The following is a 17,565-nucleotide window of genomic DNA, read 5'->3' on the forward strand; positions in this document are numbered from 1 at the left end:
TGCATTATGTCACTTTAATAAAAGTGTAATTGGATTTATTTAGGCTTAGCATATACTTCTTTTTTTTTTTTTTTAACCTTAAAGTATTAAAACTGTTAGAATGGAGATATTAAAATAGATAAGGTGAGAAATGCTGAAGTCTCTTGGCTTCATAACTGCCTTCCAGCCTCCAGCCCTTTTTTCTTACATCTTGAAAGTTCCCCAGTTTAAGCAAGCCAAACGCTACCGCTGTGGGCAGATGGTAGAGAGAACATTGCTACAAAACCTGCCACTCAAAGTGTAACAGATGACTGTAGCTACAGAAAATTGTCCCTTTGTTCGTTTTGCTAATGAGTGTCCTCATTGCCGCAGGAGCCTGAATAGTTAATGACGTGCAGTTCTGGTCCCTGGCAGGCGGTGGGGCTGCAGCTAAAGGCTGCCTCGGTAATGTGCAAAGTCCAAGTGGAGAAAGTGCTGTGTGAGGTGTTTGTATCCTTTCATTAAAACACTAAAGGACTACGGATACACTTGTAGTTGTGGCACCGTTTAAAACTTAGTCACGCGATTCGTTCAATCGTTTCGGCTTACTTTACGATAAACTCAAGGTTCTTCTGCGAGTATCGGCTGTTGCTCAAATACTGCCGGAGGAGAGGAACAAATGGACCTCAGCCTGTGAAGAGCTGTAACAGCTTCTTAGAAGCTCGCCGGAGATCCGGAGTTGGTTTTGCAGTGGGCTGAGCAGACTACAGCCTGAGCAGAGTTAGTTAACACTCCAATATTGCACGTGCTGTTCTCCCAGCACTGCTGTTTCCTGAGCTTGGTACAGCTTCTCGAAACAAACATGCCATCTAGTAATTACCATGTAAGAATAATTTTAAGTTTCTTGCTGTACAAAGATTGTTTAATGTGAAATGCTGTTGAAACGTTTTTCATGACTTTATGAAGACGCCTTGCATTCTTAGCAGTAACGTTTTTACTAAGAATACTTGTTCTTTAAGTGAAATTTCTTTAGTAAAGGATGGAGAAGCACAAGCTTGCATGAATTACTTTTCAGAATGCTTCACTTTTTATTTACACAATTTCTTATAAAATCAATGGAAACATTGTGGCCAAAACTTTATATAATACAGTGATAATTTGTTCTGGTTAGGTTGAGATCAAAAATGTTTTTCTGAGGCAAAACAGAAAGTTCTGGGCTAAATGTTACCCCTAATTATTTTACAGTTCAAGTTTCCATGTCATTTGAAAACCTCAGAGTTTTATTTTCAATTAATTTTTTTAAACAGAGTTCATATTTTTACCAAGCAGAGCAAAGAATATCCTAAATTTTCCTTAGTAAGCAAAGTAGCTGCTGTCTGAGTCTTCTCTTTTGTGTTAATATTTTAAATAGATCCAAGGAGTTAGTTAATATTCTGGTATTACTATCAAGATCCATGCCAGCTCTGAAAGCTTTTCTATAATTTTAAAAGAAATATGTGGCAGTAAAATCTAGACAGCCATAAGACAATATATTCAAATGTTTTCAATAGCTTTGAGACCAACAAGAAAAAAAGAGTAGCTGTCCCAATAAGCTTCAGTTGCATAAGAAGTCTTTTCCATAATGGACGTGGCAAGATTTAAACAAAGGACACGCATAATAAAAATGTAAATGAGTTTGCTTTACTAAAACTATAACTTTAAAGTCTTTTGTTGTATGTTATCCTGGAACCTTCTTACAAGGTAATCACTGTTTGCATAGAGATTTAAACCGTAGTCTTCAATAGCATTAAACCCCTGCACGGTCTATGTGTGACAGGCATGCAAAGCCATGTTAATGTTCAGAATATGAATTGCCTCTGGGTGGCTCCGACACCAAGTAGCAAACCAACTGTGTTGATATCAGAAGGCCTGATGGACTCCATGCGGCTCCCAGCCTGAAAACTTCACCGCTTTGACATGTGATGTGCTCCTCATGACACTGGCAGCACTGTCACTGAGAAATGGCACAAAGGCAACAAGCCCCCCTCCTTAGCCATGCACTTTGCAACCCCCTGGTGTTGCCTGTCCGCAGCCTCTCCTGCCTGCCTAGTTACGGACAGCACTTCAGAAACACGGGGGGAAGTGTGGGTGGATAGGCCCCAGCTGCCTTCCTGGACTCAGCCTCCATAATAAATTGACCTGAATGATGAGGGCACACAAACAGTATGATATGCATTATTCCTGTCAATAAAATGTCCCCATGTGTTATAGTCTTTGTATATAATGTACTGCAGCCTTTCTTCTTGCAGGAACCTATTTAGAGCCTCACTTTTTTCTATTCATATTATGACTCTGTAATAGAATTCAGAAATTATATGATACTGTGTTGTATAATATTATAGCAGTGCAGCATATTGAAATCCCCGATTCCTTACTTATAAATTCAAGGCACTGCAATCTTTTAGGTTGTCTTTGAAGACGATGACCGTGGAAACAAAAAGCTTGAAAAAGAGAATGAAGAGTTCAAAGAAGAGGTTTTCAAACTACGCAACGAGATTGCTTGTCTTGAAAATTCTCTGCAGCACTCTGAAAAAGAAAAGCACGCATTAGGTAAAACTTGAAGCTGGTGTGGTTCAAGATGTAAAGCTGAAATGTTGCTGAAGTAGGAATTAATTGCTAGTGCACTTCAGAAGGATAGTAACTTCTTTCTGGGCTGTTGTCTTTTTTTGCTATTGAATGCTAATTTTGAATGTATTTGTACAGAAAATCATACATATTTATTCTAATTTTAATGCATATATTTACATATTTTTATTTTATGACAAAGGAATATTTGCTGTGGCTTTTGAGACTCATAATGTTGCCTAGCAATGCAGTTGAGTTTGTATTTTTTGGCGGATAAGTGCTGTAAAGTTACTGCAGTAGCACAGCATTATATGTCAGTATTTTTGCTTTTAAATGACAATCTGCTATTTTATCTTCATTATATGAAATTCTCTCTAGGGTAGATTTTGAGCTTCTGCAAAATATCCAAATGTACATTTTGTCATCTGATTATGTACTTTAGTGTTTCAGTGGAAGTTTTCTAACAGAAATGGTTTCTCTGAAATAATCTATACTTCCGATATTTTTGCTTTATTACAGTTCTTAAAAGGAGATTAAAAAAACAAACAAACCTACAATGTGCAATCTTTACCAACATGTTGCTTCTTGTATATTTCCTTTATGAAATATTTAATGGAGAACTGGAAACTATGGCAATAGATTAGAATTTGGCTGTTCAGTTTTGTTACGTCCATGTGGTTTAGACCCAGTATTGTCTTTAATAGTAGCGAGATGAATTTGACGTAGAAAATATTCCTGATTTCTGCTTATCATCTGATTCAATGTTGCTTCTTATCTCTTGGAAGTTTTATGTGAACAATAAAGAACCACCTGCTAAAACACTTTGTACTGGCTGTGACTAACAACAAGGATGTCCAGAATTAGTATTAATGAAAAGCTATGGGCTCTCAGTCACACTTGGCTCTTGAACTTACTTCTCAATCTCAATCCGACCAGCCGGCCAAACAGCAGGGAGAAGGCTGTGAATGTCAAGGGCAGTGATGAAGGTCACCGTTCTGCCAGGCTCCTCCACTGTGCATTCCACCAGGTTTATAGACTGACCTGAAGCAAACATTTTGCATATATTAATGGAGGCGTATAATTTCATGCTTTCTCTCTTTCTCCTCTTGTTTTCAGATAGGCAAGTTCAAAGGATGCAATTAAAAATGGAAAGTGATAAGCAAACTATTCAACAGGTATGGTAATTTTTATATTTGTTAGCTACAGTCCTGGAGGAACATTAACATGCTTGGACTGTTATCAGTGTATAGACCAAATAATGCTGGAAGCTGAAAAATAGTCTTAGACTTGAATAATTTTATATTATGTTTTATGGTAGTATAACTCATTGTAGAGTAATAATGAACTGGTGTTCCTGTAATGAGTATGGTTGCTTCTTGGCCCATCGTATTGTATAATTTTGTTGAAATACAGTGAAAGTTCTGAACTTCAATATCCTACACTAAAATGATTGACTACTTTAGTATAGAAAAAAAATGCATTCAATAAGATTTTGAAGGCAGGATAAGAGCAAATAGCTAGTTACATCCAACAAAAGCCTTTTTAGTAACCTACAATTTGTAAAATACTCCATTACCAATAGATAGAGCTATAGTTATTTGTGACTTATTATTTATGTGTTATCTGAGCAACACAATAGCTAGGCAAGGCATAAAATACAGCTTTCTAAAAAACTTTTCCAATGCTAATATCTGTTTGGTAACAAATGATAAAACATGGACAGGTCTCAGAATTTCCTTGTTATAACTTCTAGATATCCTTCTAGTGGCCCTTCTGTCTTGTGACAATTCTCAAATAACTTTTTTTCTGCAAGGCATATGTTTCATTCCTGAGAACTATTCATTTTTAATAGAAAACTTTAAAACAGTCACAAATCTTCTTCCTATAGAGAACATTCCTTGTGTGAAAAATTCCCAAGATATTCTGTAGAAAACTCAATTATTTGTGGTAAATCTTAAGGGAAATAGTGACATTTCTTTGTGCTTATTAAGGATTACAAAATTCTCACAAAACTTAATGTTAAAAAAAAACAAATTGATGGTGAACTAAGGCATTGGAATTCTAAAGTCATCCCTTTCATTGGCTTTCCTTGTGACAATAGATGAATCTGCCTTCTATGACCAAATTTCCCTCTCTAAAATACAGAAACCTACTTATCTCTAAAGGACTACTGAAAGGTTACATTCATTAAAGTTAAAAAAAAAAAGGATACTGTACATGAAATCTAAAATTGGAAATGAAAAACTAGTTGGTCAGCCTACTACACTGCGCTGTCAAGGAAGGCATGCTTCTGTTAGCGTTTTGGCTGTCAAGGTCTGACAGTGTACAGGAATCCCGCTCATGTTTGAAATCTCACTATGCTGAAAGTGCCAGCCATCAGAACAGATTTTTTTCTCCTGAAGTTTACTTCTTATTTTCCTTTTCTTCACTTCATCTCAGTGAAATGGAGGCTTTTGTCTCACATGCCGTATCTTCCTGCAGATTCTCCCTCAGCCGGGAGAGTTGAGCAGCAGCATAGGAACTCTTCTACCTAACCCTCGTGTGATTTCAAAGCACTACATTTGTGTAAATATGGATCACATGCTTTCATCCCAAACTTCCTCCAACACCACTATCCATCCAGGTAGCCCTTCGTGACTGCTGTGTTTTCTGTCAAGTAGGTAAGACTGGAATGCTGTCAGGAGCCTTTGGAGCAGCCCTTCTCATCTCATTATAATTCTGATAACTGTATTTCTGTTCCCAAAAGAAAAACAATACAGTTCTAAAACATAAACTACATTACTGAAGTTTCTGATATTTTTTTTTTCCTCTTCTGCATATCCCACTGGAAGCTGTACTCTCGGTAGCCAGAATATGGTTAAATCCTTCTTACATTAGAAAGCCTTCATTTTTAAAAAGAGGAGTTTGGCCAGAAGGCACGCATTGCCCTAGTGCTCAGCAGTCGGACTTTTCACTCCAGAAGTGGAGTTCACAAAACTGATACAGATGCCAGTTTCTTATACACAATATACAAGAAAAAGTGAAGGCTTAAAGATGAAATTCAAAGCACATTTTGTGTTGAAACAGTAAGTGATGGTGAAACAGGCTCAGAGCACTGTCTTTCACTTGGACTAATTAGAAAATATTGTTCTATGTCTTGTAATTAGGAATCGGAGTCTGACAGGTTTCCCTGTGCCCAGACAGCCCAGCTGTGCCCAGCTGTGCCCCAGCTCTCCAGTTTCCTCTCAAAGCATCATGAGAGATGGCAAGCACTGACTTTCTCCCAAGGACTAGAGTGCCTGCCCAGCATTCTGCTCATTGGTGAACTCAAGGATGTTTGAATAGATAGCTCTATATAGCAGTGATTTAACTGCTCATATACACCGTGTTCTGATTGGAAAATATTCTCTTAAAACAAGAGCCATAATCTCTAGAGTACTGGCAAGGATACTCTACTTGAAGGAAGGAATTTTTCCCTAAGTTGTTCTTTGAATTATTACTGAGTATCTGTGTTTGCTTTTTATGTGTCTGTATGCATTGTGTGAGTTTGTTGTTTTGTCTGGTGTTTTTTTCTTGTAGTCTAATGTAAAATTCATAAATGATCCAGCAAGTCAGAACACAGCATTCCCCTTTCTCATGCAATCACAGCTCTGCTATGTAGTGAAGCTCATGCGTGAGCATTCTGTATCTAGTCTCATGAATTTCATATTCTTTGAGTCCAATGGCACAGCTTGAACAGAACTGGTGGCTTATTCTCATCACAGAGTGGTAGTTAAGGCACTTTTCCATGACTTGGGATATTGTAATCAAGCCTCATAAAACTCCCAGAGGCACACAATGTGAGCTGCCCTGATTTGCGGCTGAGCATTCCAGCTTCTGGGTTATTGTGCTGAAGGGGAGCGTTTCTCCATTTTTATGAAAGAAAATGAATGACAGTGTTGTGTTACACATTGTCTGGTTTTAATAATGTTCTAAATGCAAATTCAGTAAGCAACAAACTCTGTTCCTCGTCACACTGGGAAATATAGATGTTTAACTTGCAGGTCCTGACTGACAGCAGCTGTGACAGCTCCAACCCAGCAGATCTCAAGGACATTTTGCTGTACAGTTTAAGCATGTTTTGATTCTGAAACTACTGAAGAATCCCTGAGAAATCCTTCTTTCACTCTTCTGTAGTCTCATCCGTTTGTCTTTGGTGAGACCAGATGTATCATTTGCTGACAAATCTTATCTCACATAGATCTTTTAGAACTCTGCAGATTATTCACAGTTCTGCCATTTTTCTACAAGTGTGAACATGTCTACAAGCCACATTTCCGAGAGTTCAAATCAGTGAACTCTCTGTTTCTGATGTTTTTGTCATCTTCCTGCCTCCTGGGACATCACGCTCTGTTTTACTTACGTCGGAAGGCTTTTATGTATGTGACTCGTGGCACTATTAAATCCCAAAGGAAAGTGGCTAGCTGTAAGTCAAGATCCCTATCTACTACCAGTATTAATAAAGAAATGTTTGTCCATGTGTTGTCTCTTGATCAGAGAACTGTCTCTAGAAATATTTTTTAGAGAATTATGCCCATCTGGAATAGAAAATCCAACATTAGTCCTCATGTGCTTGTATTTTAGTTGGTTGAATTTCAAGAAGAGATGAAGGCAGAACTTGAAAGCAGAAGATCATTAGATAAAAATCTGGTAAGATATTTGTGTAAACGTTAGTTTTTCGTGAACCATCATTTTTTGTAAATATAATAAAATACACAAAACTTTTGCAATATCCCATAGATTAAATGTGCTTGTTTTTCAGGTCAGGAAGTCGCTTTACGGGTGAAAAAGCCATTGCAAAACTATGTTAGGGTTTTGTTTTGTGTGTGTGGTATTTCGAAAGGAATAGATATAAGCAATGCTACTAGAAATGTTTAGAAGAAAAAAAAACAATATTTTGTTTTGGATGGGCTTGGAATATGTTTAATAAATGCAACATTATTTGTAAAGGTTTACGGCTGCTGTTAGCAAATGTCATAGGCAACGACACAGAGTTTTGTCTTTAAATATTTTTGTATTCTGCATTAGTCTCATAAGAACACAGCCTTTTATTTTCTTTTTACATGATCCAGGAACTTTCCAGACGGCTGGTCCTTTATTTTGCCATTTGACTTTTTTTTCCTAGCCTGATTTCGTACTGGCTTTCACACTGATCACCACTAGTATGTCTTTGTTACAGTAAACTGACTGGGTTTATTATAATAAAAAATAAAACACAGCTTGACTTGCGATCTAAATGTGCTGGAAAAGAATATGATACTGTTTAGAAGAGAAAAGGTTGTGAATAGAAAATCAGTACCACTTCAGTTATTTAAACATTTGCTTTTCTGCAGCTTGTCAAACTTTGTGCCAAGTCATAGCTGCTGTACTTTGTTTTGTTAATCTCAGCACCATGTGTTGTGGCTTTATAGTGAGGGGCCAATCCTGCGCTCCTTCCTCAGTTTTCAGTTTCATTGAGCCTGGGTGAGTATTGTAGGATTGTATTTTTTTAAACTAGAGGAAAACAAAATATAATCTTATAGAACAGGACTTTCAAATCAGTTTACAAAGGTGAGTAGCCACCAAAAAACTCCCTGTTAAATTAATTCAAATAAGAATCTTCCTAATGAAAATATTTTTCATTATGAAAAAAAGATGCATGCACAATTTGCTTGAAATTAGGAAGTGATGAATGAAATAATTTAAAATCTGCCTTTCTAAATTTAGCCTGCTAAATCAGGGCATGCAAGCTGCTCTTTAAAAAAAATTATCTTTTGGGATAGAAAAGCACAGTAGAGAATCCTGGTTGATGCTAGGAACTGCAGTCTGATTTGTGGATTCGTTAAATTGTATGTTTATCAAAAACGCTTAAACGCATTGTTGTTACGCGGTAGAGCTGAGGATTGATTTGGATTCCCAGTGTGTTTCTGAACTGATTTATAACACGGGAAGAGCTCAGACAGACTTCTGGATCTGAAATCATAACTGAGGTACCTGGAGGAATCATTTTAAGTTACAAATTGAATTGTGGTAGTCCTAGAAATACCTGAGGAACCTCTAACACTAAAATTTAGGCAGACAGGATTGATCTATTCTTTATATATATTAAAAAACAAAAAACAAAACAAACAAACAAAAAAAACAACAGATTGAAGCTTTTAATAATTCATGAGTAAAATAAAATAGTTTTTAAAATGAATAAATATTGATTCTTAGACATTCAATTATATTTTCACGCCAACATTAGTTTTGATTTTTACCTAGAAAATACTTCATCTTACTGAAAGAACTGTGAAAACCTTCCCACCTCAGAAATGGCCCGAGTTCCAAGCAAAGGAGTGCATGGTAACCCAACCTTTGCAAAGCATATTGAGCAAGACTTGGCCTCATTCTTCCCTCTCCTCCCAATTCTCTTTGAAGTCAAGCACACAGTTACCAAATATCTAGGACACACACTGCGAGGACGGCTCTAAGGTCTCATGGTACCCCAAGATAAACGTGGAATGTATGCATTGTGATGACTTATGAAACGTACCGAAGATACCTTGACTACCCTGCAATACCTACTGTAATTTTGAGTATAGCTTTTTGTGGCCTTATCTTTTCATTATATGTCATCAAACAAATCATCACGAAACATGAAAGATATACAGCAGTAATACAGTAAGACAGAAAGGTTGGAGCAGTAAAGTGCACTGTTAAGTAGAACCCTACCCTGTGGGAAACAGCAAGGGAGAAGTAGGCTCAGTGCAAACTTGCACACTTTGCTCACTGAGACTTCTTGTTTGTACTCTGAGTGCATACAAATGTGGGAATGAAAGATGGACAAGCAAGAGAATAAAAACTCAGAACACATCAATCTCATGAGGAAGAAAAATGAGCGCTGAATGTCAAAATTGCATTGCATGTAAGGTTGAAATGTAATGATCCTGAAAATATAAATCCTATGACATATGGTGGAATAATACATTGGCACTCTCGAAAGCTCTCTAAGTACTAACAAGTTTTTAAAGGATTGTCATGAAGATAATTATGTGAATTAATTAATTTCTCTATTACCATGCAGTTCTGCATATTTTGACTTTATAACAATAAATGTTGGAAAGTGATACAGAATGACTTATTCTAATAGTATAAATCTTGGAAAATGTAATAATGTTAGATTAAATTACATAACAGTATCAGTAAAGTACACAAATTTGAAACGATATTAGAATTCTAGAACAAATCTTAGGGGAAAAATGTTCATTTAAATGTTTTTCCCTTTTTGTCTACTTCAATGATTCTTTCAATATTTGGAGAGAGATCATCATTTATAAACAATATTTTTGCTTTCCTGCCATGTGAGTAATACAGACTTATAATTAGCATTGAGCAGTAACACAGAAATGATTGGCTTTGTCACAGCTCAGTGCCAGCCAAGGAGTTGCTGTTACTTTCTGATGCTGTTAACAGTTCCAGTTCATATCCAGTGGAGATTTCAAAGGAAAAGTGTTTTTCTAATTATCATGTCCTCTGTCTGTGAACTGAAAAATAATTTTCCCTTGTCATAGATCAAAATTCAAATACATATTTATACAAATTTATGTCAATAAAAAGCCCTTTGCCTCTTGAGTATACTATTTGTAAAACACTTCTTGTTTTCCCATTTTAATAAAAATTGTCAATACATTATAACAGGGAGTTAATATTAGACTTTTTCCAAAAGTCTGGGCCTACAATTTTATCAGTAGTTCATTGTAGCAACAGAAGGAGAAGAGACACTGAAAAACAAAAATGCCAGTCATCCTGGCTGGCACACAAAAAGAAGTATACAAGTTTTTTTTAAGTAAAATATAAGCTGATTTTATTAGCCAATATTTCAATGTTCTGCTTGTGTCATGCCTCTTTTTTAATCGTCTTAATCTAGTTTTTTCTTTTTACACTGGTATTTGTGTTTTAGTTGAGTAAAAGAATACTTTCCTGGTCCTCCACTAGTAGCACTCTACCCTCATTACAACTTTTTCAGTCTCTTTTTCCATTGCTTCCAGATGGAGTCAAGTAACATTGCTCCTAGACTTTATCCTTATCTCACTAGCCCTTTGAATCTAGATGTTCCTCACTGCTCCTTGCTCTTTAATCTAAGCAAAGATGGCAGACTACAAGGCATGTTTGACAACTATGGTTAGCTGATAAGCATAGTCAAAGGTCTGTCCATGAAAATGAAAATCTGTTCTATTTACAACAGAAGTATTTTATGGAACAAATCCATTTGTTATCATTTTACCTCATAAATAGCTGAAAATACTGAACCTATAGCACCAGGCCACTAATCCAACTTTTGAGCAGAAGTAGTAGTATTCTACCTAAAAATTAATGCTACGAAGCAGAGACAGAAAAGTAGAGTATTGTTTGACATAGTATCTTCATATTTCAAGACCAAAGCAGTACAAAGTGAGCTTTGAGTTCATGCCATAGTGCTGCAGCAGGCCAATAGCTTACTGTGCTGTACAGCACTGCAATTTTCTAAAAAGATAGTCTAGGTATTGAATAACCTTTTATTTCTGAATTTGTTAAGCTGTTAATCAATTTTATCCGCATGAGAGAAACATTTCCTGTTCTTCATCAAGATTAACTGTAGGATATGATCCTGAAGGAACTGTGAAAATAAAAAAGCAAAGATTACCGCGAAACAAGAAACACCACTGAAGTATAGAAAAAGCCTGCAAGTACAGAATTCATAGTTACCAAACTACGGTTAAAAAAGGGTTTTAATTCTTAGCATAATTTTCAAAAGCCTGTAGTCATCTATCTCCTGAACACTGTCATGGTCAAACAAGTGTACTAATTCCACAACATGGTTCATTCACTCTTTCATGAGAATCTTGTTTCATTTGAGAGTGCATGGGAGGGGGTACCTGCAGCACAGGCCTAAATGATTTTGTAAGAAAATTACATGTCTTTGTATTCCGGTCAATATTGAAGGAGTTATCCTCCATTTATTATTCCCTTCTTTTCATGTTTAATGATCAAAAACACTTATCTGATTTACAGAGAGAGAGAAAGGGTGATCTGTTTTACTTTAGTTGTCCTCCCTTCCCAAAGACAGGGAAGTCTTTATAAGATTTATAAGTTCTTACTTGCCAAATTTGGAATTTTTAGATAGACAAATTTGTGTGAACAAGGAATAATCCTGAAGTATTTCAGTAGAATTTGAATGTTTTCCTTTAAAATTTACACTTTCCTCCTTGTAAGTGAGATTAACCCTTTTGAATCTAAAACCTAAGTCAGGTTATTTGCACTATTAAACCCATCACTCTAATGTGAGTTTTATGATTGTGAACATAATCAAATAAGAATGTTATTTATCATTTGCACCTACTACTACATCCTGTCATTCACCAAAAGTGAGACTAGTTAAAGTGCTTGTATTTCTCTTTTGCTTTGAATTATATTGTAAATGTTTTAGAAAAATAATTGGCTGAAAAGTGCATATGTATTTGAGGATGTTCTTTAACTTTTGTAGGACCTATTCATAGTAATAAAATAAACACAGAGAAAGTTAGATTGAATTTAAGACTCATAATGCACTAATTTTAGTAGAGGACTGCTGATATCCCTCATCTTCCTAAAAGTTTGAATAATATTAAAAAAAAAAAAAAAGCCAGCTCTCAGAAGTTAATATCTAAATTTTTCTAATCAGTTTGACATATACTATTAATCAGAGTTACACTCGGAAATCTATGGCATGCTGTGAGAACAAGCCATATGCTGAGATAAATTGAACATCTTGGATGGTTGGGATACATGTAATATTTGAAAGCAATATGTGATTGCCTTAAAATAAACAAACACACAAACACAAAAATATGGTATACTAGAAGTAATTATCTATCTCTTTGACTTCTTATAGCTCAAAACACTGTAGCAGGAGGATATTTTTGTCCAAAGTCCAACGAAAATGCTTAGATACTACGAGAACTTTCTCACTACAGAGTTTTCCCGGGTCTTTCCCTGGTACGCATCCTAAAAATGTAGGGGTTGAAAATTAGGTCTTCGCCAGAAACTTGGCTGACATAGCTGTGATGTTGAAAGATGAGGGCATAAAGAACGCGATGCAATAGTTACTGTGTTTCCATACTCAAAAAGCCCTTGGTTAAAGTGTTTCTGCCAGTTTGGACTCGGACCAGAGGGCTGTTAGAGTTGCCAGCAAGCCTTGTCCCTGGTCAGACTTGTCTGTTTGGAGAGTAGAGCTTTAAGCTAAAGGTAGCATAGCCAGCTGCAAGGAAGGAAAGGTATGAAACTGAAAAGTTAAAAGAAAATTCTAGATTATATAAAGAAGTAGCACTTAACACTATGCATGAATCATTCTTCAGATCTCATCTGTTATCCCACAACAATTTGATTAAGGTTGGTTTCTTCAGTATTTTAGGAGGCATAAATTTTGTTGTTACAAATGCTCTTTTCCTCTTGCTTCCTTTAGTAGTTTGTGAGTTTTCCTGTTAGAACTGTGTCAAAAAATACTGAGGAACTAAGGAGCTCTGGATTAGTTTCACCTTTACAGTGTACCTCTGCAGCCCTGCCTACTCCACAGTGGCCATCCCAAAGACCACCGTGTGAATGTCCAGGCCTAACCAGACATACTGCCCATGTAGGACAGTGTTAGAAAATGCAGAGTTCTACATGGCCTCAGGTGTTTCCAAGATACAATCTGTATCTGGTAATGAATAAAACGCTAAATGATTCAGATGTTTCTGATGCATAGGATTATTAAATTTTTGAGTGTGGGTTTGAAGGAGCATGATAGTACATTCAGTAAAGTAAAACTATTATTCAATTACTATTAAGTACATGTATGGTGTTAGCTGATATTTTGTTCAGCGTTTGTGCTGTAGCAGATTAGGTTGTACAATTTTGTTTTGTGGACAGAGCAAGCAGACACCTGCATTCACCTTAGAAATATTTATGTATCTAGGTAGGGATTTTATTTACATAAGAACATTCATTTTGTTATAGATTAAGATATTGAAAATAATAGGATATCTGCTTATATTGCTTCTGTGGTAGCTGACTGCATAATACACTACTGAGCAAAGAAGAGATGGATACAAGTTTATTAGGGAAACAGTAGGATGGAGATGGAAAAGTACATTGTTCTACCTACTTTCATCGAACAGATTTAAAATATTTTTTCAATATTTTCTCTATTTAGAGCAAGTAATTCATGTTCATGAAACTTAATAGTGAGAGGAGTATAGGAGTAGAACAGAAAGAGTGTCGAAGTCTTGCCATAGTTCTCCTTTCATAGCTTCATTACTTTCAGTTCTATTTCTTGCTTCCATTTTATTCTCTAGCTTCCCTAAATTTGCCCCTTAACAGAGGTATTTAATACAGACTAAACAGTTTTCTTTCTCTGTATTTTGATTATTTTATATGTACTCATTGTTACTATAAAATCCTGTAATCATTATAGTTATTGGGGAAAAAAAAAAAAATTTATTGGGGCTAAAATCTGTGTTTCAGATTTCAAATGGTATTGAGGTTCATTCAAGTTTTCTGAATTTTTTTGAGCTTAAGTAGACAAGAAGGAGGCTGTAAGTACACCCTATAATCTGTAATTTCAGCCTAGATTCTTCTTAATTTCTCAAGTAGTTGTAATTTCAGAACTTATGAAAAAAAAGAAATTGTACTTCTCAAGCTCCTCAGTATAAAAGATTCCCAGTCACGTCACTGTGTCTGATACAACACTCATCTGCATTAGGTAGAAAGTGAAGTCTATACACCCACTGCATTTTCATCCATCTCTGGGCCTTCATGGCTGTTCAGCCCACAGTGATCATATTTAGAAATGTTCAGGCAATTAGCAGTCTTCCCAAGGTGAATTTCTCTCTGTAATACAAATATTTTTTGTTCTAAGTAGGGTACATTGAATTTCACCTTTCACCTTTTAAGATGAAAATGAGATTTGGAGCAAGGGGATATTTTATCAAAATAATAATTGCAAAGTGCTCTTTCCCAGCTGTCTTTCGTCCTACTTAACAAGTTGCAATTCCAGTGTCTGAAAGCCAAGTCTATTTGAGCAGTGGATGGAAAGCATAGTAAGCATGTAAAACTTAAGTTATTAGATTCTGGCTATGCTTCATTTTCTGGAAATTAATTATATATTTTATTATAGGCAGAAATGTATTCCCTGAAATATGATTCTTTAATATGCTACAGAAGAGTTCCCTACCAAAGTTAAATTTTTGAATCCTTTGCTGGGATTCATATTTTGTTTTTCAGAAGACAGTAGACTTCTTTAGCAAGCTTTAGATCAAGGTTCAGTTCTTTTATATTGCCTGAGGTTCTGAGATGTTATAACTATGCTGAAACCATAGCTAATTAACCACTTTCACTGCTAAATATGTAGTTGGTTTTCATCTCTACTAACCTGTAACAGGTAAACATGATACATATAATGAAGTTTGGTATTTTTGAAGGCTTTTGTTCAGTTGCAAATAACATGACCTCACAATTCCTGTTACCTAAAAGCTTACACAAGTAGACAAATATATAGTTATGTGCTGCAAATACTTCATTAATGACACAGAGAAAGGATTTCCTGTAGAACAGATGGCCCTTGTAGTGTTAACCAAACTGCTCATCTAAACCAGCATTGTCTGGAACCTAATGCCCTCAGGCAAGGGTCCGACCCAGTTGTGGAGAGGCACCATGCAATGATGACAGATGGTCATGTGTTGAGGCAGTCCAAAGACCATGCATATGTACCATGGGTGGCTGTTGAGAGCTCAGGTTCTCAGTGGAGATTATTCAGGAGGCTTATGGATGGGGTGTCCTAATCTGAACAACATTAATCTAACATGGGAACTTAAATCAGATGGAAAGAAGTAAGCAATAGTTTCTCAGCCCTTCAGCAGTGTTTTATTGGAGAGATCAATAGGGGGCAGAAATTTCTTTCATTAGCTTCAATCAGCTTAAAGAGGATATAACATTTAGTCAATCACTGCACTAGATTGAGTGACTGACAAAAATAAGTACCTAGAATGATCCAATCCTAATTTTGAAAAGCAAAAATGAAAATGAACTAATATTTCAAACAGTGGGAATTCATATTTTATTCATATTTAATTCTGAACAAAATCTTAATTTGCCTGTCTGAGGTTCTAAAACTGAAGGAAACATACTATAAATAGCAAAGATTTTTTGTGATTAGAAGTTTGATTAAGATTTCTTCTGTATTAAGAATATGCTTCTATGATCTGGAGATGCTCTTGAAATGGTACAAGAGTTTCACTTATCTCCAAAAGTTTATCTTTTATCCAGTTTATGGTTGCTTTTGCAAAGATATTTGTTCTTCTTTTCAGGCAGGAAGTGCATCATTTTGAGAGATGTACATGATGACAGAGATTTAAGAAGATACATTTATTTATTTAAGTAGAAACATTACAAACTTTAATCCCTACAGGAAATCCATACAGGGATTAAAGTTAACTACTTTTTAATCCTTTTTTTTTTTTTCCCCCCACGTAAGCTCTTAAATGAAGAACAGGTACAACTCTCATTTTCTTTTTGACTGCCATCCTGAACTAGAGTTCAGAACAGCTACTGCTTCTCAGGGGACCATTCCAAGAGCTACAGATCTTCAAAATACAGAAAGTCTTTAAATGTGGTCTTTTCTACCCTAACCTGTCCCAGCAATCAGTGAGGGGATCAGTCAAGGTTACACCCTATTAGCCTTATATTTCAAGCATCTGTAATTCTTAAAAAGAATCAGCTGGAAATGAAATCCTAGAACTTCAGAACTGCTTTGCACCATTACACACATGGTTTGATCTTTTGTGCGTAGTTACATTGGGCCTAATTCTGTTTTTACAGCTCTGCATTTACCTAGTTGTATTGCTACTGAAATCTGGAGTATCATCAGTGAAAATCAGTGTTAGAAGATGAATTTGGTCATGCAATTTTTTTTTTTAAAGTCTTTTAATAATAATTGATATTTGCAATTAATTAGTTTGATTTTTAATAGTATGTCAGTAAAACAGCTTTTCTTTATTTAAAAGGCTCGGTACTGCCACATATCTGTAATACTATCTATTTTGTAACTCTGATTTTTGCACCTCTGAACTAGCCACACAGCCACCAGCATGTGTATTTGAAGGAAAATGGAGTGCATCTGCAGCTGAAAAAGTAAAATGATGACTTGATGTAGAAAGGGCAAGGGTTTAATATGAAACACTACTGACAGCTTGAAAATTCTGTTCAAACAGACAAGTGTATAACACACCAGATTCATGTCCAGTGTGCCTGCATGGAGAGCTGTGGAAATATAACAGGGATTGAATGTTTCTCTTGGAGGAAGGAATATGTATTTGGATGAGGTGTGTAGAAGTAGGAAATGACTGAGAAGTGAGGCTTCTTGTCTTCGTTGTTTTTTTTCCATTTGATTTTTTATTTTCTGTGTACTGTAGGCTATAATTTACAGTTGGAGGAAGTAATACGTATGACATCTCGCTGAGAAAGAATGGTGTATTTGAAATGTTAGCATGTTGCAGATTCCTGACACGTCATGTCCAATTAATGGCACTCCAATTTCATGAGAGATAAAAACATTATAGGATACTAAACCACTTTTTCATGGCCATGGTTAGATTTCAGCACTGCAAGTAGAAGAAAAAGAAATTGCAATGACTACTCTGCCAATGTAAGGTGAAACTAAAACAGCGCTGCCTGAGGGAAAAACAATTTCAAAGGGAACTTCTTATGGAAGAGAAATTGTAGAACCATTCAGTTTGGAAAAAAACTTCAAGATCATGAAGTCCAACCATAACATGCCCTCCCAAGTCCCATGCCCTTTCGTGCCATGCACTTATGAGTATTAAAAACCTCCAGGGATAGGGACTTCATTCCAATGTTTGATCACCCTTTCTTTGAAAAAATTCTTCCTAATATCCAATCAAGCCTCTCGTAGCACAACTTGAGACTCTCTCTTTGTGTCCTATTATCTGTCACACAAGAGAAGAAGCCAAC

General features: G+C 35.9%; 1 protein-coding gene across 1 annotated transcript in view; it reads left to right on the top strand.

Annotated features, from left to right (window-relative positions):
* C6H10orf67 (chromosome 6 C10orf67 homolog) overlaps positions 1-17,565 on the top strand; it is a 44,661-nt gene that overhangs the window by 20,976 nt on the left and 6,120 nt on the right. Inside the window, 3 exon segments of the mRNA XM_085227267.1 lie at positions 2,403-2,547; positions 3,679-3,737; positions 7,165-7,230. Of these exon segments, the coding sequence (XP_085083393.1) occupies positions 2,403-2,547; positions 3,679-3,737; positions 7,165-7,230 (270 nt within the window).

Source organism: Meleagris gallopavo, chromosome 6 (genome assembly GCF_905368555.1).
Source record: "Meleagris gallopavo chromosome 6, MGAL_WU_HG_1.1, whole genome shotgun sequence".
NCBI lineage: Eukaryota > Metazoa > Chordata > Aves > Galliformes > Phasianidae > Meleagris > Meleagris gallopavo.